Below are 21,505 nucleotides of genomic sequence, written 5' to 3'. Positions count from 1 at the left end.
GTATTGTTGTATGCGATTTGCTAGTATTTTGTTGAGGATTTTGGCATCGATGTTCATCAGTGATATTGGACTGTAATTTTCTGTTTTTGTGTTGTCCTTGTCTGGTTTTGGTATCAGGGTAATGTCAGCTTCATAGAATGAGTTAGGGAGCTTCCCCCACTCCTCAATTCTTTGGAAGAGTTTGAGAATGATAGGTATTAAGTCTTCTTTGAATGTTTGGTAGAATTCACCAGGGAAGCCGTCTGGTCCTGGACTTTTATTTTTGGGGAGGTTTGTGATTACTGTTTCGATCTCCTTACTGGTGATTGGTCTATTCAAATTCTCTACTTCTTCTTGATCCAGTTTTGGAAGGTTGTATGATTTTAAGAATTTATCCATTTCTTCCAGATTGTCGAATTGGTTGGCATATAGCTTTTCATAGTATTCTCTTATAATCTTTTGTATTTCTGAGGTGTCTGTTGTAACCTCTCCTCTTTCATTTCTGATTTTACTTATTTGTGCCTTCTCTCTTTTTTTTCTTGGTGAGTCTAGCTAAAGGTTTGTCAATTTTGTTGATCTTTTCAAAGAACCAGCTCTTGGTTTTATTAATTTTTTCTATTGTTTTTTTGGTCTCTATTTCATTTATTTCTGCTCTGATTTTTATTATTTCCCTTCTTCTACTGATTTTGGGCTTGGTTTGTTCTTCTTTTTCCAGTTCCTTTAGGTGCATTGTTAGATTGTTTATTTGAGATTTTTCTTGTTTGTTGAGATAGGCCTGTATTGCTATAAACTTCCCTCTTAGAACTGCTTTTGCTGTATCCCATAAGTTCTGGCATGTCATATTTTCATTTTCATTTGTCTCCAGGTATTTTTTGATTTCTTCTTTGATTTCTTCGTTAACCCAGTCGTTGTTCAGTAGCATTTTGTTTAATCTCCACGTATTTGTGGCTTTTCTGATTTTCTTCCTATAGTTGATTTCTAGTTTCATACCGTTGTGGTCAGAAAAGATGCTTGGTACTATTTCAGTCTTCTTCAATTTATTGAGACTTGTTTTGTGGCCTAATATGTGATCAATCCTGGAGAATGTTCCATGTGCATTTGAAAAGAACGTGTATTCTTCGGTTTTTGGATGGAATGGTCTGTATATATCCACTAGGTCCATCTGTTCTAGTGTGTCGTTTAAGGCCAATGTTTCCTTATTGATCTTCTGTTTGGATGATCTATCCGTTGGTGTAAGTGGAGTGTTCAAGTCCCCTACTATTATTGTGTTACTGTCTATTTCTGTTTTTATGTCTGTTAATAATTGCTTTATATATTTAGGTGCACCTACATTGGGTGCGTAGATATTTACAAGTGTTATATCCTCTTGTTGGATTGTTCCCCTGATAATTATGTAATGCCCGTCTTTGTCTCTTTTTACAGTTTTTGTTTTAAAGTCTATTTTGTCTGATATGAATACTGCTACCCCAGCTTTCTTTTCATTGCCATTTGCGTGGAGTATCTTTTTCCATCCCTTCACTTTCAGTTTGTGAGTGTCTTTAGGTCTGAAGTGTGTCTCTTGTATGCAGCATATATATGGGTCTTGTTTTTTTATCCAATCAGCCACCCTATGCCTTTTAATTGGAGCATTTAGTCCATTGACGTTTAAAGTAGCTATTGATAAGTATGTACTTACTGCCATTTTTTAACTTTTTTTTTTTCCTCAGTGTTTTAGTAGTCCTTCTCTGTTCCTTTCTTCTATACAGAATTGATGGTCTCTTTAGTTTGACCTCTGTCTGAAAGCTGTACTCTTTAACTCCCCTCCTCCCTCATGTTTTTGATATCATATCTAACCTCTTTTTTGTGCATTTGTATCCATTACGTTCTTATCATGGAAATAGATAATTTTTCCTATTTGTGGTCTTCTATTTTCCCCTTAAATCAGTCCCTTTAACATTTCTTGTAGCACTGGTTTCTTGGTGACAAACTCCTTTAATTTTTGCTTGTCTGGGAAATTTTTGATCTCTCCTTCCATTTTGAATGATAACTTTGCTGGGCAGAGTATTCTTGGCTGTAAGGTTTTTCCTTTTAGCACTTTATTTTTTATTATTTTTTTTTTTTTAGATTTTATTTATTTATTTTTTCCCTCCAAAGCCCCAGTAGATAGTTGTATGTCATAGCTGCACATCCTTCTAGTTGCTGTATGTGGGACCCGGCCTCAGCATGGCCGGAGAAGTGGCGCGTCAGTGCGCACCCAGGATCCGAACCAGGGCCGCCAGCAGCGGAGCGCACGCACTTAACCGCTAAGCCACGGGGCCGGCCCTAGCACTTTAAATATATCGTGCCATTCTCTTCTAGCCTGTAAGGTTTCTGCTGAGAAGTCAGCTCATAGCCTTATCGGGTTTCCTTTGTATGTAACTTGACATTCTCTTGCGGCATTTAGGACTCTTTCTTTATCTTTAATTCTGGACATTTTGATTATGATGTGTCTTGGTGTGGGCCTCTTTGGGTTTATCTTGTTTGGGGCTCTCTGTGCTTCCTGTACCTGGATGTCTGTTTCCTTCCTTAGGTTAGGGAAGTTTTCATCTATTGTTTCTTGAAATAGATTCTCTGCCCCCTTGTCTCGCTCTACTCCTTCCGGGACACCTATAACATGGATGTTAGTGGGCTTGATGTTGTGCCAGAGGTCCCTTACACTGTCCTCACTCTTTTTAATTCTTTTCTCTTTTACCTTTTCAGCTTGGGTAATTTCTTCTAGTCTTTCATCCAGCTCACAGATCTGTTCTTCTGTATCCTCTACTCTGCTTTTGATTCCCTCTAATGAATCTTTCATTTCCAGTATTGTATTCTTCATTTCTGATTGGTTCTTTTTTGTATCTTCCATTTCTTTGTTGACATTCTCACTGAGTTCATCTATTCTTCTCCCCAGATCAGTGAGCATCCTTAACACTCTTTGTTTGAACTTTCTATCGGGTAGGTTGCTCATTTCTGTTTCACTTAGTTCCTTTTCTGGGGTTTTGTCCTGTTCCCTTACTTGGAATGTATTCTTTTGCCTCCTCATTTTGCCTCTTTCCCTGTGCTTGTGTCTACGTATTAAGTAGGTCAGCTACATCTCCTGCTCTTGAATAGTTGACCTTATGTAAGTGATGGCTTAGGAGGCTTCCAGTGTGCTTCCCTCAGTTCTCAATGTTCCAGGGGTGACCCCTATGTGGGCTATGTGTGTCCTTCTGTTGTGGCCTGTTTGCTCTCCCTGTAGGCACCCAGGCAGGCCGAGTTATGCTCCTGGCCAGCTGTTGTAATGCTCAGCTGCTTGTAGTTGTTGTGGGCCCTTCAGTCTCTTTGTCAGGTGTGAGGAGCCCCAGCACAGTTGGCTGCAAGTTCTAATACCACATTTGTGTTGCAGTATTTCTTTTAAGTGAGTAGGCCCCCAGCGTGGCAGGTTGTTAGGCTCAGGGCCTTAGAATTGCTGTAAGCCTCTAGCCTATTAGGTCTCTTGTCAGCTCTCTGAGGATTGCAGCTGGGTGGGGCTGGCCTCAGGCACAGGAGCACCCAATTGTTTCAGGCTTTGGAAGCTGGGGCAAATCCGCTATGTGGGTCTTTGAGAAACACAAGTCTTCTGCAGCTGACAAGCCCTGCCGCCCACAGGTCCATACACACAGTCAACACAGTCCTGCCCCGTGTGCACACCCCGACCTGCCAAAGCGGACCCGGTCTCTCCACGGCGGGAGCCCCACACACTCCGCCACCTCCCCACACTCTCCACCCGCTCCTTGTGCACACCCTTCCCCGCTAAAGTCGGCTCAGTTGCCAGGCTGCAGAGAATCCAGTCACCAATCTATGCAGGCCCACAAGTTGCCTGAGGGCTTGTTGTTGGGTGGGGCCAGTGTCTAGGGTGGGCTGCCTGCCCTGGCTGAGCTGGATTAAATCAGTGCTGTAGCCGGTGGGGCAGACCCTGGGCTAGCAGGCCTCAGGGAGAACTCCAATGGCATCTGTGTCAGCAGGCCCACACCACGCCACAACAATGGCCGCCGCCAATGTCCCAGTCCCTGGAGAGGTCTCACCTCTAACCGAGATGCACTCAGGGCCTATTAGGTGAGTCTCTTGTCACCACAGCACTGTGCACCTTTCTTTCTGGTGATTGTAGGGTGCTTTCTGAAACGGGTGAGTTTGCGCGTGGGCCCTTTAAGAGCCGGTTTCAGTTTCTTTGTGAACCGGGTTTTCTGGGGGTACTCCCCAATGTTTTAGTAGCAGGCAAAGTCAGATATTGTGCCGCTGGTCTCGATTGTGCTGGGTCCACAAAATGCCCACAGCGGGGGCACTCCCGGCTCAGGGCCCCGCTCCTCCAGGGAGGGCTGCGTACCTGTGAGCTGCTCCCAGCGGCAGTGAAGCTGGCGGCTTGTGAAGGCGGCGTTTTTCCTCTCCAGAAGGGAGTCTCTGCCTCTTCCACCGCAATTAGGTTTGTCCGTTGTTGCAGGAGTTCCTCTTATCCAGTTTTCAGTTCTGTCTCGGGGGTGATTTTTCCACGAGTAGTTGTAAATTGGCTGTGTCCACGGGAGGAGGTGAGTCCAGAGTCTGCTTACACCGCCATCTTGAGTTCACCCCTGTGCATGACTATATTGAAATAATGTTTAGTGGAAATTTTTATGTGCATAGAAAATGTCTATGCTATATTGATAAACCACACTTTATAGAAATATATAGTTGGTATAATACCATTTTTATAAGATTAACTGCATGTCCATATGTATGTATTTACATAGAGAGATGCTTGGAAGGATGTCCTAAAATAGTAACACTGACTTTATTTTTACATTGCTTAGTTTTCATTAGGGGATACATGTCATATTATAACATTAAAATCTTTTTTCATTTTGAAAAAATAAAAATGGGAAGAAACAGGGGCCAGTCCTGTGGCTGAGTGGTTAAATTTCTACGCGCTCCACTTCAGTGGGCTGGGGTTCGTTGGTTCAGATCCCAGGCGCAGACCTACTCTGTTCATCTGCCATTTTGTGGAGACATCCCACATGCAAAGCAGAGGAAGATTGGCACAGATGTTAGCTCAGGGTGAATCTTCCTCAAGCAAGAAATGAGGAAGACTGCCAACGATTGTTAGCTCAGGATGAATCTTCCTCACCAAAAAAAACAAAAGGGGAAGAAACAGAAAGTTAGACTTAGCTTTGTTTTATACCATTTAATTCTGGAGTTTCATCTAACTAACGACCATTCTTCTGTCATATAATCTTGACAATAATGCTTATGGTAAGGTTTTGGAGAAACGTTAATTGCCTTAGATCTTTTTAAGCCATATTCTGTATCATTCATTGACAGCTACTGTCTATAAAATCAAAGGTTGATGAGAGGTGGAAAAAAAAAAATGCTCTCAAAAAAGTGTCTTTAGGGGCCAGCCTGGTGGCGTAGCGGTTAAGTGTGCGCACTCCGCTGCGGCGGCCAGGGGTTCGCAGGTTCGGATCCCGGGCGCACACTGATGCACTGCTTGTCAAGCCATGCTGTGGCGGCGTCCTGTATAAAGTAGAGGAAGATGGGCACAGATGTTAGCCCAGGGCAAATCTTCCCCAGCAAAAAGAGGAGAATCGGCATCAGATGTTAGCTCAGGGCTAATCTTCCTCGCCAAAAAAAAAAAAAAAAAAGTGTCTTTAACTCTTTCTTGTGGATATGATACAGAGAGTAACTGTGGCTCATAATAGGGTATTTAGAGTTAAAACCTACTTGCTCCTCTTGTAAGGTATTAGTTTAAAAGACGCAGTCCTGCAGTAAGCTAAGAAGAAAGCTGCTGTGCTGAAGACTGCTTAACAGCCGAATTTGAGCCTAAAATTTGAGAGAGAGATAGTTTCCCTTTGGATGATGGCTGGACTCCACTTCTGCGTGTATTTTAAGGAAATTGTTCACTCAGAAGTGTTAACAGTCAATAGTCTGGCAAGGACCTGGTCTCATCTTTTAGGTCAGGAGCTAAAGAACTCTAAAGGGCAAAGACCCTTTTCATGGTCGTTTTCAACTCTGCATGATTGGTTACATATTTGGAGTGGTTTCCAATGAAGGTAAGCTCTGAAATCTACAAAATTCTGAATGTTATAGTTCTAGAAAGGTAAGTGAAATAACTTGAGATTTTGTGCTTCCAGAGTCCTGTTTACAGGTCTCAGAACATTAATAATATCTCCAGGTGGCTGAAGGCTAAGTCCAAAACCTCCCTTTGGAATTACTAATTTGCTAGTAACAGGATTTAGTCTTATTTCCCTGCATTCTGGTAGGATTGTTGTTTTCCTTAACTTTATAGGAATATTTTTGGCTACCCCCCCCCAGCTACCTGCTGGAAAGCAAATTAAGAAAAGAGACAGAAATAATGAGCATAAGGGAATTCATTTCCAAAAGTCAAGTCGCTTAAGGAGAATGATGTGAGAATCCAAAAAGGATAATAGCTGTGTGCTCAACTTCCCATTCTGACTTCTTCCAGTGAAGGATTTTTAGTCCTTGGAAATACATTCTAAAACACCTTCAGGTCCAGCATGTATGTATGTAAAGTAAAATAAACAAATAAACAAGCAAACAAACAATAATAATAATAATACAATCTACCTTTGAGAAATTAGGGTTTTGCAAATTCATCATCGTTGATTAACACCACATGGCTAAAACGACTCAACTCAGCCAGACTGTGGTTTTGCTTAGCAGACAATCTGATTTCTTAGAGTGGGGCTTATTGGCTTTCTAATCCAATGCATCTGAGCAGGAGAAGGGCCAGGTGAGAAATCAGCCAAATAGAGGATGATCCTGTTTCCTGGTTGGAGGGGGATTAATTTAATGTGATGGCTTTAGACTGCAAGAGTCTGTTGCAAGTTTGTTTATTTCACCTTTGCTAACTAAAGGTTTGTCCATAAACCCTTTGTGGCTCATATTTTTTTCCTACAAGTTTTCAGTTTCTTATGCTATATCTCAATTCTGTACCTGGTCCATAGAACTCCAGCACAGCCACTGTCTTTGAGAGAGATTTTTTAGATTCAGTTGAAAGCTATTGCTCTCCACTTATCCTTTCCTATACTATGTTTGCATTTATAAGTAAAATGAAAATATGAGAGGAGTTTGAAAAATTAAGATAGACTGATGGGTTTGGCACCGATCTTGCTGTCCAAAGAGCTCTACATGCTGCTCCAACTATTCTGAAAGAAACTTCCCCTGTAACCAGGATCAGTAGATCTTACAGAAGCCAGAGACATCTCTCTCCACCCTGGGCTTGGACATAGGAGAATTGGTCATGTAACCCTTGTTTCATTTCACACTGTGAGAGAAATTAAAAAATGAATACCTGCCAAATAAAAAAAAATTAAAGGTAACTGACCTGCTAACTTTAGCATAGCAGTATGCCAAGCTGAACAACAACAACAACAGCAAAGACTAAGATAACTTAATAGGTGGACTTGGTTTGAGCACTGAAGGCTATTAATGTGATGTCCAGAAAGCCCCTTTATTCTAACTAATTAATGCCACGATATTTTCAGTCTTCCTAAAATGCTCTGCCTTATCTGAAACCTAGCTCTCCTCTGCTCTGAGAGCTTCCTGTGTAGCTTCTGGAGTAAAGAGAGCTTATCTTCTGAGGCCTTCTATCTAGTATCTGGAGGTCAGATGCCTCTAAATGCCCCAGTGCCAAAGATACTTGTTTTCCTCTCTCTTGTAAAGAGCTTCCCTACCCTTCATAAGGCTCATTCCATACAGTACTGTAACTTTCTACCCGTCCTAGTTACTATCTTCCACCAATATGTATATTGCTGGCCAGCAAGGCAGAGCAGAGGGATAGGGTGGTGGGCAGCTGTTTACTTTCCCATAGTCAGCCTAGCCCCTAGTTCAAAGTTGTCTTCTTCTTCTGGTTGACCTGTCCAGTGCCCTAGCCCCTTGTTTCTTAGACACTACATCTCCAGCGACCTTTATTTGTGTTCTGCTTCAGTATGGCCTCTCTCTGGGCCTTGCTTCATCCCCAGCCAGCAGGATCTGCCATGTGGGTGCTAAATAAACACTGAATAGATGGATGGGTGGATGGATGCATGGATGGATGAAATCATCCAGAACCACTTCTAATCAAAAATCTTAAATTCCCAATATCCAGAGCATAACCTTTCAACCTTCCAATTTTCTGACTATACCTGTTTTCAATAGACCCCGCTTGACTTCACTTTCTTCCTTTTCTTATCCAGGGTATCCCTTGATCCTTAGTTCTGCTGTGCCTGCGTGGGAAGAAGAAACCAACCCTGAATCAGTCTGTCAACGTTGCTCCCTCCTATGTCCCGCCCTATGCAGTAGAGCTTTACTAGAGGAAATCATACAGTTGTTATTGGTTAGCATCAGCCTGATGGGTATAGATGCAGGACCATTAACACTGCAGGCTAGCTAATCAGTTCTCTCTCTCAGTCCCCACAGGAGTTATTTACCAGATTTCACCATTCTGCCTACCCCACCACTTCCTGCCTGCTTAACAGAGAAAACAGAAGCCATCAGACAGGACCTTCCTTAACTTCCTATGCTCTCTCCTTTGCCACCTGCAAACTTATCTGCATCCTTGCCTTCCTTCCTGCATCCTGTCTCAGAGGATGGGGGAAGACTCCTTCTCTCCAAGGCTAATTCTTCCACCTGCTTCCCTCAGGATCTTCCTCCCTCCTGACTCCCCTGGGACCCTGCTTCACCCAATGTCTCCTCTTGCTCCTGCAACTATAACTGTTTCCTCTTTTCTAGCAGTATTCTCTCAGAGTATAAACATGCTCAAGCCTTTTTCTTTAAAAACAAACAAAAATTTGTAATAGCGGCCACCCTCCCTCTTCCCTTCCCATTACAGCCAGCCTGCAGGAAAAGTCAGTCTTCATTCACTGTCTCTACTTCCTCACATTGCATTTGTTCCTTGGGCTGCTTCTGTCCCCACAGCTCAAATGATGTTTCTCCCTCAAGGTCACACACCTAGGGGTTAAAGCCACTGTATGCTTTCAAAATCTTTCCTTGCTTCACTTCCCTGTAGCCTGTAATGCTGTTGATTACCCTTCTTCTTGAAAATCCCACGTTCCTTAATCTCTCTGACAATGTTCTCCTGAGTTTCATCCTTCTTCTCCTTTGAGGACTCTTCACTCTTTATCCACACCTTAAACATTTGTGTTATCGTAGATTTAATCCTTGGCTGCCATCTATGTCTGCTACACTCTAGAACCGTCTCATCCACCTCCATGGGTTAACTTACCATGTCTGTGCTGTTGACGGCCCCATCTGGATTTCTAGCCCAGAACTTTTACCGGCCTACTGAAGCCCTTCAGTTGGATTCTCCGGAGACACCTCAAACTCAGCATGTCCAAAACTGGGTTTTTTGTCCGCCTCCATCCACTTCTGCTGTGAACAAAAGCCTGCAGTTTCCCTTGACTTCTCACTCACCCCCCATATCTAAATAGGTGGTTGCATGACTGGTCAGTTTCATCTCCTTACTAGTACTTTAACCTAGGGAATTTAAACTAGAGGCGAGTATCAGAATCAGCTTGGGTTTTTCTTATTTAAGAGGTCTAGAGGAGTCCCAAGGCTTTTTTGTATTGAAAAATCTCATACTCCAGCTGTATTAAAAACTACATACTGTTTTCTGAATATACCTGTACTTTTTTAACAGTTGTTTTTTAAGATATTTTAGACTTACAGAAGAGTTACAAAAATAGTACAGAAAATTCCTATATGCCCTTCACCCAGCTTCTCCTTCTGTTAACATCTTATATAACCATAGCACATTTATTGAAACTAAATTAACCTTGGTACAATACTGTCAACACAAAACTTATTTGGATTTCAAAAGTTTTTCCACTGATGTCATTTTTTTGTTCTAGGATCCAATCCACTATCCCACGTTGCATTTAATTGCCACGTCTCCATAGTGTCATACATGTACTTGTATTTTCTCAATACCTTTACATATATTGTTTTTTCCACATAATATGCCTTTCCCTCCCTTGCCTGCTTGGTGAGCCTCTTATTCTTTATGACTGAGGTCAAATAGTCCCTTTCCCATAAGGCCTTTCTTCCCTTCCCTGACAGAGCTGGAATCCAGTGGTCTTTATCACAGCATTGTAATCAATATCAACAGATGAGTGCAGAGGTCAGATGTGTAATGCCCTCAAGGACAGGAGCTGTGTTTGTTTCCTTGTTGCATTCTTAATACCGAATTAAAGGACTGGCAAATAGTAGGAATTTAATAAATGTTTAATAATGACATTAAGGATGGCTAATCATATTGAAAGAGTCCCTAAAAGATAGTATTTTGCTGCCACAACTATTGAAATCTGGTTTTCATTAACTGGTAGTATATAGTTCCAACTGGGTTGTCTAACTTACTGTATTTTTTAATTTAATTCTCTACTTCCTGAAAATTATAGACCCTTTAATTTGATTAATATACTATGAATTTCTGTACCAGTTTATTTCTGAATAAATTGTAGATGTTCATTTCTCAACCACATAGCTTGCATTATTTCAGATATCACATTTCTGGGATACTGTTTTTTTTTTTTTTTTTTACAAATTTTATTTTTTGTTCTTTTATGGTTACAATTTTTGTCGTGAAACTAATTTCTCATTCATTTTTTTTTTTAATTTTTTATTTATTTTATTTTTTTTCCCCCAAAGCCCCAGTAGATAGTTGTATGTCATAGTTGCACAGCCTTCTAGTTGCTGTATGTGGGCCGCGGCCTCATCGTGGCTGGAGAAGCGGTGCGTCCGGTGCGCGCCCGGGATCTGAACCCAGGCCGCCAGCAGCGGAGCGCACGCACTTAACCGCTAAGCCACGGGGCCGGCCCTGGGATACTGTTTATGACCAACCATTGAAGTTCTCTTTCACATGCCTAAGACAGTGGTCAACAAAGTAGCCCAGGACATGGTGCACCATTCAATCCTACACCAACTGATTTTAATTCTGGGCAAAGAAATAGACTGTGCCAAGCCATATAATCTTAAAGAAGATTGAGACTACTAGTCCTACCACAAAACCTACATTTTAATTCTTCTCTAAGAATCTGAGAGAGCACAGCTCTCTTGTCAGATCTGATTTCAGTCTCAAGAGTAGTAAAGCAAAGGGCTGGTTCTCATCTCCCTCCTCTCTAATTTGTAATAAATTAACTTCACACCATTTTAAGATGATTTGCACAGATCCCAGCCTATCAAAGCAAACACAGAGAATTGTCCTTTACTATGACAATGACATTGTTTTGTTCCCACAATCCAGTAGCAGCCTCATGAGGCTGTGGTCATGTTGCCTTGTTTCTCCTAGAAAGAATGGCTCAGTTAATTGTTCCCTCATCTAACTATCATCATACATCTACCATCACCCTGGTAACACTTGAGCTGGGTCTGTGTTGTCACAAGAGAACGAGGAGGACAGTGTCTTATTATTCTCGTATCCATATTGCCTTGTTCCATGCCTGCACTGGTTTTGGTGGGAAAAAAATTGTCCCTTTGCCAAAACTCAAAACATTTGTTTTGCAAGCGGTCCCCAGAATGCAAGTAATCCATATTTAACCACGCATCTAATTTAGGGGTCTAACTGAATTTTACTGTGGTGACAAAAGCATCCATCAACTACATGCAGTGTAGTTTCATGCAAAGGGGCAGTTTCACGCCGTCGAGCCTGCGTTGCTCAGATTCGCACGCATTCAACCACCAGCCGCAACTCTTTGTACTGGTATTTCCAACTAAAGCACAGACAGTGTCATGCCATACTTTTCCAGCTTCATTTCTGTGACTTGATTGACTCTTTGCCCTTCATCTAAGGAGGAGATTATTCATTCCCATTTGTTTTCTCCGGCCCATAACCTGGTTCAGAGTGGCACTCACAGTGCAGAGCCTTCTCCCACCTGGCTGCAGCATGCCCGAGGAAGTTACTGCTGATTCTTCCTCCCTCCCAGCTTCTGCTGGTGAGCTGTGCATTTCTTCTTAAGAGGCTAGAGAACCTTTTTGGCTTAATCTCTTGCTGACACCTGCCCCTGCCCTAGAGGCCTACCTTTTGGAACCCCATTTCTATTCTTCACTGCTCTTCAACGCCACGTCTCTTCTATCTCTTCTCTCTCATCGAATGAATGAACGAGTGATCTCTAACTCACCTGTTGTGTTCCCAAGTTCCTGTGTCATGCCTCATCTGCTCCTACCTTCCCCTTCCACCCCACTACATCAGGTCACATGATCCTTTTTGCTCCCTGCGTGGCTTCAGAACATGGACTAGCCATCCCACTGTAAGGCTCACAGGCTTATTACATAGGAAATATTTCAGCTCTTTAGACCACTGTAAGCTCTCTCCCAGGGTGTCTCCCACAAACGTACCTTTTTGTTGAAAAGTGAACTTTTTTTCATCTTTCTTAGCTATAACTGCCATTCAATATGTTATCTATAAATCAATAAATTTTAAATTTATTTTAGCAAAACAACACTTGGTTAAAACAACAGTGGAAAAGTAGTTGTGGTCACATCTACTATGTTGCATACTAGTTGTGAACACAAACTTTGGTTCAAATCCTGGCTCTGATGCTTACTAATATTGTGACATTGAGAAAATCGCATAAACTCCTCAGGTTACCATGTCTGACCTCATTGGGTTATTATGAGAGTAAGAAAATACATGTGAAGTGCTTAGCAGTCCCTGACATTTAGTAAACCCTTGGAAATGGTAGTTGCTTGGATTGCTTTTAAAATGTCCAGTGTTATATGATGTGTTAAGGATGCATGCTGAAAACCTCAGAGAACAATAAAAGATATGCTGTGAGACTTTCTGTGCAATTTCTGTGGGCTGCTTAAGTTCTTCAGAAATAAATTAAAACCTCCAACTCTAATGTCATACCTAGCATATCTCCTTTGACTCTTACTGGACAAAAAAAATCAGTTTTGAACTTCTGGTAAATACTATATCAAAGGGTTCATAGAGACCAAGGAGTGATTGATTACATGCTTTTCTTTACTGAATTGATGAGTAGAATTCTCCCCACCCCTGACCCACTTTCCCCGCCAACACACACACACACACACACACACACTGGTATTCTTGGTGGGAGGTCTTGAAATAACTTTTATGTCCAGAGTAATGTTTATATTAATTATTGTATTTTGTACATAAGTGAGGGTGATAGAGTTTAGCTGTAAGAAGCTATCAAGGTGTCACACCTTAAACAGACTCGGATGCTGAGGTCTTGGCTCCCCAGGCTGGGGGAGAAGTAAAGTGAAGCAGAGTTGGTGGCACTGAACTGGCCACAATGACTGGCCCAGGAGAAGGCAGCCAAGTCTTCTATGCACAATGCCCCCTAAGGACACAGCACAGCCATCATATCGTCAATCATAGAAGTGGTCAGTTCACGATTACCGATGGAGCTAGATTAACCCAGCAAGCAGGAATTCTAAGAAGCTGCCAGAAGTGCTCAAGAGCCAGACAATTAGTTGGGGGAAGGGGGTAGAAGAGAGATATCTATAGGGGCAGAATTTTTGTGAATAGATGAAGCATATCAGACTAGGGCAGGCTCCAGGTCCTGGGGAGGAGGCCTGGAAATAGCTTTTTACCAACCCCTGACAACCACTGATCTTTTTACTGTCTGGGCTGGGTGTGCATGAGACTTCAGTTCCAATAGGAAGTGGTAGTTAGATGTATGGAGCACAAGTCAGGCTAGGGATGGCAGACCAGAGCTTGTTCCTAACCCCATAGACCAGATCTGGGCAGGAAATAGGGTCAGTGAGGGGTGCTGTAACTCATACTATGACTTGCTGATACCAAGCTCTGCTACCAAGAGCAAGGCTCAGGGAAGGGGATGGTGACCCAGAGTTTCAGAACATTACTTTGCCTGAGCACTTTTTCTGAAGAAGACATTTGAATTGTTCACTTTGTAATTATTCTTTAAACCATATATGTGTGTTTCATGTACTCTTCTGTCTATATGAAATATCTTGCAGTAATAAAAGAAAGCATTTCAAGTTATAAGGTCAGAAGAGAATTATGGAGGCTGTGTATTGTGTTTATTGGTACTCCTGTTATGGGGCAGGTGTGCTAGTACTAACATCTTGTAGTATTCCGATTCTGTTTTTCTAAACTTGTTAGAGAGGTCTTTCTTAAAGATATATTATTTAAAATTTTAAAAAAATATATTTTATGAATCACACAGACTACTCTAGAATAGCAAAGAGATTCTGTGCCTGAACTCCTGCCTGTTACCAGGACACTAGCCTTGAAAATATTTGAACAAATTTAAAGGAATAAAGTTCATATGAGTTTTAAAATTTATACTCAGAATAATCTAAGCTATACCAGCTCTATATCTGTTACAGTATTTTTTTCTCAAAATTGTATCACCTTGATTGTTACAAAAGCAGTATATAGAAAATTCAAAATCAAACAAAAACACCATACTCTTGTTACCTAGATGATGTTAACTGTTAATCCCTTAGTGTATATCCTTCTAGATGTTTTTATGTATGGATTTTTTTATCCAAATGATATTATATGATATATATATTTTTAGAACAGTTTTAGGTTTACGATAAAATTGAGAAGATATAGAGATTTTCCATATACCTCCTGCCCCCACACATGCATAGCCTCCGCCATTATCAACATCACTCACCAGAGTGGTGCATTTTTTACCAAGGATGAACCTACGTTGATATATCATAATCACCCATAGTTTACCTTAGAGCTCACTCTTGGTATTGTACATTCTGTGGGTTTGGACAAATGCCTAATCACATATATTCATTATAATATCATACTACTCTAAAAATCCTCTGTGCTCTGCCTATTCATCCCTTTTTACCAACCCCTGACAACCACTGATCTTTTTACTGTCTCCATAGTTTTGTCTTTTTCAATGTCATATAGGTGGAATCATACAATATGTAGCTTTCTCAGCATTTGGCTTCTTTCACTTAGTAATTTAAGCTTTCTCCATGTCTTTTCATGGCTTGATAGCTCATTTCTTTTTAGCACTGAGTAGTAGTCCATTATCTGGATATACCACAATTTATCCATTCACCTACTGAAGGACATCTTGGTTGCTTCATGGTTTATATATATATATGTGTGTATATATATTTCCTCAAAATACAATTTTGAGAAAAAATACACGCATAATATATATATATTATGTTTATATATTTTTATATTTTATATATAGGTTTTGTGTATGTGTGAGAAAGATTAGCCCTGAGCTAACATCTGTTGCCAATCCTCCTCTTTTTGCTGAGAAAGATTGGCCCTCGGCTAACATCCATGGCTATCTTCCTCTACATTATGTGGGATGCCACCACAGCATGGCTTGACAAGCAGTCTGTCAGTCCGCACCTGGGATCCGAACCTGTGAACGCTAGGCCACTGAAGCGGAGCACACGAACTTAACCACTATGCCACCAGGCTGGCCCCTATATATATATATATTTTTTAATCTACTTTTTCAGTTAATGATTTTACCAATCACTGAATTTTTATCTCATGTAGAACTTAGTCAATGTATAAATTTCAAAACAAAAAATCCTTTCAGCAGGTTTGTCCAAATCCAGGACCATATGTTGCATCTGGCATCTTCTTAAGTGTTTAATCTAGAACAATCCCTTTTTTCACAACACTTGACTTGAAGAGACAAAGCCAGGCATCCTGCAGAAAGTACCACCTTCTGGATTTGTCTGGTTGCTTCCCCGACATGTTGTTTAGCATATTGCTCTGCCCCTTGTATTTCCTATGAAGTGCAAGTTGACTCTGTAGGTGTGATAGATTCAGGTTCAGCATCTTTGGTAAGAATGGGTTGTAGATGATGATACGTTTCTTTGCACTACCCTGCATTGGTGTGACAACAACCCAATCTCCTCACGTGCAATTATATTTGTCCTCTTGCCAGTAGAAAGTAATCTGAGTGTTGCTACGTTGGCATCATATGAATATCCATTTCCTCATCAACAATTTTCCTGCTGGTCTTAGCAGTAGACGACGACCCTTGACTAAAGAAAGAATTACATTAGGGATATGAAACTGTATTTTCTAAATCTGTCATTTCTTTTACATTTGTTAGTGGGCATTTTCTGTGAAGTAGAGATTTTCCTCACATAGTGGGACTATTAGTTTACCCTGAGATACAGTTTCCTTTAGTTGTCAGCTTTCAAAGTAAGGAGTTAATAGCTGCCTCAGATGAGATGTTGGAAGAATTTAAGCATTTTTTAAAAATCTACAGTTGCTGCAAATATGATTTCTTATGCATTTCCAATGTATCAGGCACTGTGTTAAAGGCTTTATGTAATCTAATTCTTATGACAACGCAGTGAGGTTTTAGAGATAGAAATGGAAATCCCGAGTGGTTAAATAACTTGATACAGTTACTCATGTGGGAAGTGACAGAGTTGGGATTCAAACCCACATCGGTCTGAGTCCAAACTCCGTGCTTAACTCATTTTATACATTTTTGTTGCATTTTACTTAAAAGCCAAATTCTGATTGCAATGCTGTTTGGAATGTTTTCCAGTTCATAAACACTAGAAATGGAAATTATGCTTAATAATTCTCATGAGGTCTCTTCCCTCCTCCTTTTCTTTCTCTCTCTTTTTTTTTTTTTTTTTAATATTTTTAACAGTGTGAAGAAAACACAAATCTTCAAGATACTACCCGCTACCTCAAACTTCCCTTTTCCAAGGGCATTCTCCTTGGGAATAGTAATCAAGCCATGAAGGCCACAAAGGAATCTTTTTGGATAACATCTTTTCTCTGTTCCACAAAACTCACACAAAATGGTAATGTATAATACTGTTTTATTTGAAAGCCCTTGTACTTAAGTACTCATGTGAATCTTGGTAGGCATATTTAGTAAACACCAATGTTATATTTAAGAAATTTGCACTAGAAAAATTGTTGATCCTTCTGTTTGTGATTTCCAATAAAATGGAAACAGTTGTGACCCAATGATCTGTTAAATGCATGTAATTTAAGGACTTCAAAATTATCCCAGTATTGGAACCCAAGTACACAACTCTTCAAATAAGCCATCAACACCCAGCTGCTTAGCAAAAAAAAAAAAAAGGACAAAGAATATCACCACCTTAATCTCTCTTGTTTTATAGCTCCATAAACAGTGCTAATTGCAGGCTTTAGAATAAAGCCTGTTTTTTGTTTAATTAGAAGGATATTGCTTTTCTATTCTAGCATTACTTTTTATGTCAATGATTGTTTAGCAAGTTATGATTAATAAAGCAAGCTCTTCTTGGCAAATTGTCATGAAAACATTGTCTGTAATGAAGGAAGTAAATTAAACATTTTTGAGTTCTTCATGGTTGCCATATAAGACTTCTGGCTAGCATCCTAAACATCATATTATTAAGTCAGTTTCATTATGTTGGGGAGAATCACTTTGTAATAAGGTATTGTGTCTCATAAAATGCTCCTGTGCCTAAATATTTGTGTTATTAGTTCTTTTTTCTGTATCATAGAACAGCGTTTGTAGTAGGAATTAGAAAAGTATGTAATATGGAATCAGAAAAAGTATGTAGTATGGAATCAGAAAAGAAGCAAAATGTCGCATTCCAATATTGACCACTTTTAAGATACCTCTCAATTTCTCATGCAATGCTACCATATTTATATAGAACGTTGGCAAATGATTCTTTCACATTTATATTAGTTTTGTTTCTCCCCTTCCAAAAGTATTTTTGGAGAAATGTTTTTAAAAATTAATTGCGTGATTTATGTTTAGTAAATTTGATTGAAGCTAGCTATCACCAAGTTAAGACATGTCGTTATACCAGACTTTATCAGTATCCAGTGGTTAATGATTTTACTTAAATAAAACCTCCATTGACATAAATCTGTAATGATTATAAATCATTTGCGAAACCTCAGGCATTTTTTATGGGGCTAGTCTACCCTCGTGGAGGTTATGAAGATAATAAAATCGACTTGTTATTGATTCCCTTAGACAGAATTTTTGTTCATCCTATGTGGATTAGTTGTGTATCTGTTATAGAGCCTAAGTTCACATTTAACTGATTGCCTGCAATTAGAACATTTTCAGGTTGTACTAGTTATCTATTGCTGCTATAACAATTACTATAAACTTATTAGCTTGAAACAACAAAAATTTATTGTCTTACAATCCTGAGGTCAAAAGTCTGAACTCCATTTCACTGGGCTAAAATCAAAGGCGTCAGCAGGGCTCTGTTCCTTCTGGAAGCTCTAGGGGAGAATCCTTTTGCTTACCTTTTCTAGGGGCCACCTGAATTTCTTGGCTCATGCCCACTTCCTCCACCTTCAAAGCCAGCAGCATAGCATCTGTAAATCTCCCTTTTAAGGACCTTAATCACCTCTTATGATTACATTGGGCCCACTATATGATCCAGGATAATCCTGCTATCTTAAAATCTAAAGATTTTATCTTAATCATTTCTGAAAAATCTCTTTTGCTGTGTAGAGTAAACATATTCACAGGTTCCAGGGATTAGGACACAGACTTCTTTGGGGGCCATTATTCTGCCAACCACACATAAAACTAACAATAGATTCTCTGCCGTCAAAATATTTGGTGCTGTGTCCTTAATTTATTCTAGTTCTAGAGTTTAGGATGTTAGACAGAATGGTGAACATAAGACGGAGAGAATCAAGTCCTGAAAATTAGAAGTTGCTACTTTGTAAAAGCAGAGAACATTTTCAGGTATATATGTGGGTAAACTATTCACGAAATCGTTATATTAAACACCTCACTATATGGAAGGCAATGTTTGGCTCATTTTTGGAGACTGATAAGTGCTTAATTATCATTTCGACTTTGATTAACCGTGTCAATATAAGACAGCTCAAAATGAGCCGGGGAATGAATAGTTGTTTCCAAGAGATGGGAAGGAGCAAGGAAGGGAGTTGATCTCTCTGAAATTTACATGCTAGACACACATCCCTGGGTAGAAGTAATTCAGTTCCAAATTGGAATTAAATTACTTTGTATTCATTTTACTCAGCTTGGAAAATATACAAATCCTATTTCCATTACATTTGGGCGTTTAGTAAGTGATGTGGTCTCTAGGAATAGTTTCCTAGAGCAGATTTGCATTTCAGGATCACTAAGGTGTGTCTGTCTACACACTCTCTCTGTATTCTAGCATCCTTCATGTATAGCATACCAAGGCCAGAGTGCTCTACTGGTCATCTGTGGTTGCCAGATCAAGTAGATATCTTAAGCTCCTTAAGAGTAGGGATCAGGGAAGAAATTATTTTACTTCTTTGTTAGCTTCCTGGGGCTGTTAAACACAACTTTAAAATAATTTAAGAGAAAATAAAAGCAATGCTTAAATTTAGTCTCACAGTTGTATAGTTACTGACTGCCCCACGTCCGCTTCTCCCCCAAATAATAAGTGGTTCATTCAGTCTCTTACTAAGATTGTGATTAAAAAAAAAAAGTAAGTATGATGTCATCCACCTATTTTATAGCTCTTGGTAGGTTAGGCATACAATATACACTTAAGTGCTTATCAAATGGAATGTATAAAATTCACATTTTCAGTAGTAGGTCGTCTCCTAATTTGCAACTAATGTATCTTCAAATGGCTAAAATAGAGACCTAAGAGATGACAATTTTGACTTAATTCTGGGTACTTTCCATACGTGATTAGTTTTCTCCAGACAGGCATACTACTCTTACTCTTCCTTTGCTCCATAATGAGCAGTCTAGAGATTCATCAGACTTCTTGCAAGAAAGATGAACAGCTCCATCCTGATCTGATTGTCTGGACCACTGTCATCTGTTTTCCACTTATGCTGATGAAAGTCCTATTCCTGGGTCCCCACTGTGGCCACTGGTGATGCCACTTTGTGGCCAGCAGAGCCACCTCCTTCCTCTGCACATTCTCCACTCCTCATGTTGGGCAGGGCCCTGGACGCCCCTGCAACCGCCTCAGTCTAAGGGGCAGGGAAAGAGAGCGAGGAGACGGAACGAGAGCTGGAATGGAGGTGGAGTGGGAAGGGAAGAGTGAATGGCAGGGGGAAATACATTGGGGAATTATAAAAGAGAAGATGCCCAGGAAGGGAGGCATCCTGAAGTTAGATGCAGGAGGTAGGAAGTAGGTGAGAGGGAGGCAGCAAACAGACCAGGAGAATAATGGAGGAGTCTTCTGCCGCTGCGGGTCTCACTGTGGAAAAATCTAATGTTCTAAATATAACCAATCATTTTTAAAGAGGTTTCAATCATACCTCCAGGATGTCTGCATTAGACATGAATATTAAACATTTTCAGGTTTTTCTGTTATGCAAATATCATAAATCTCTTTTTCAAAGTCAGTGTGTTTTAAATTCCCTCATCTTTGTGATTCTAGAGCCTCCTCCTCCTTGTATCCCTGTTTTTTGTGGGTAAAGATTCCTATTCCCAAATTTCTTCTTATTAAATCCTTTGTGAGGTTTTTCTCTTGAATCTGGCTCTGGTGGAGGTGGCTTCTCTTTCCTCTTGAGATTCTTAGGCTTTCTCTCATCCCTATGCACTACATGTTTTCTTTCTCATCATAACTACTTCTTGATTTCTTGTTTTTTTTTATTTTTTGTTTTTTGTTTCTGTGTTGGTCTTTCTGTCTCTCAGCAAGTCTCCTTTGGGTTTCTCCTGAAACAAGTGCCTTGAAATGGATTTCTTGCCGTTGAGCCTAGAAAATCCCTCCTGGCTTCTCTCTGGCCTCTCTAGTCTCAGCCCCACTGGGCACTGGGAGGCCAGCCCTTCAGGTTCTCCTGCCTTGAGCACTCCCTGCAAGCATGAGCCTCGTCAGTTCGTACTGTTTTCATTGGCCTTCGGACGCCACCGTCCCCCTGCTCCCTTTGGGGACTAGTAAAGCTAGACGCCATGTTGAGGAGCTTTTCTAACTTCTGCCCGGGACAGCTGGGAGAAGGGTTTACTCCCTCACCTTCTCCCTCTGAGGTTCTCAGAGGACCCTGCTGGTCTCAGGGCCCACGTCTTGTCAGTTTAGGAAGGGGAGGAAATTGAAGGGCTGGGCTCTGAGCTTATCCTGAATCTGGGATGGAAGACGACCAAGGAGTCCAGGAACTGGCCCTGTCAGGTCCGAGGGCTCACTAGATGATCTGACAGTTGAGTGGGCTTGTCATCACTATGCAGGGACCTTCTAGTCTTGCCAGATTGGGTCACATTATCAAGAAGACCCTCACTGCCAGGTGGAATTGCTTTTTAGGCAGCGTGCTCTCTCCTGGGGGCACAAATATGAATAAAGCAGGTTCCCAGACCTTAAGAAACTTTGATTTAACTGAGAGGAGGCAGAAAATTGTTCAACAAATATTTATCACTGCTTGCTGTGAGCTGCTCTGTTCTGGGTCCTGGGAATATGATAGGGCCAAGCTTGACATGGCTTTGTTCTCTTGGAGTGAACAGTCTAGTGGGGGCGCAGACAACAACAGCTGTAATAGTGAGTGAAGTGCTACTGCAAGGTGAGAGCCCATTGGAGGGACAGCAAGCTCTGTCTCGGGATTTCAGGTAAGGCTTCCTGGATGAGGCAACAGCTAACTTGAGAACTGAAGGATGAGTAGGAGTTTGTATGTCAA

At 40.7% G+C, this 21,505-nt stretch overlaps 1 protein-coding gene across 4 annotated transcripts in view; it reads left to right on the top strand.

The window, feature by feature from the left end:
* DOCK4 (dedicator of cytokinesis 4) overlaps positions 1–21,505 on the top strand; it is a 447,327-nt gene that overhangs the window by 277,877 nt on the left and 147,945 nt on the right. For all 4 annotated transcript variants that reach the window (XM_087429682.1, XM_087429692.1, XM_087429686.1 and 1 more), the window contains exon 17: positions 16,566–16,722. In XM_087429682.1, the coding sequence (XP_087285808.1) occupies positions 16,566–16,722 (157 nt within the window). The remainder of the gene's footprint in view (positions 1–16,565; positions 16,723–21,505) is intronic.

The sequence above is a fragment of the Ceratotherium simum genome, chromosome 1 (assembly GCF_057802395.1).
Source record: "Ceratotherium simum simum isolate JZ-2026a chromosome 1, ASM5780239v1, whole genome shotgun sequence".
Classification (NCBI taxonomy): Eukaryota; Metazoa; Chordata; class Mammalia; order Perissodactyla; family Rhinocerotidae; genus Ceratotherium; species Ceratotherium simum.
The sequence above is the reverse complement of the archived record's forward strand: the minus strand, read 5'-3'. Positions and strand labels throughout refer to the sequence as shown.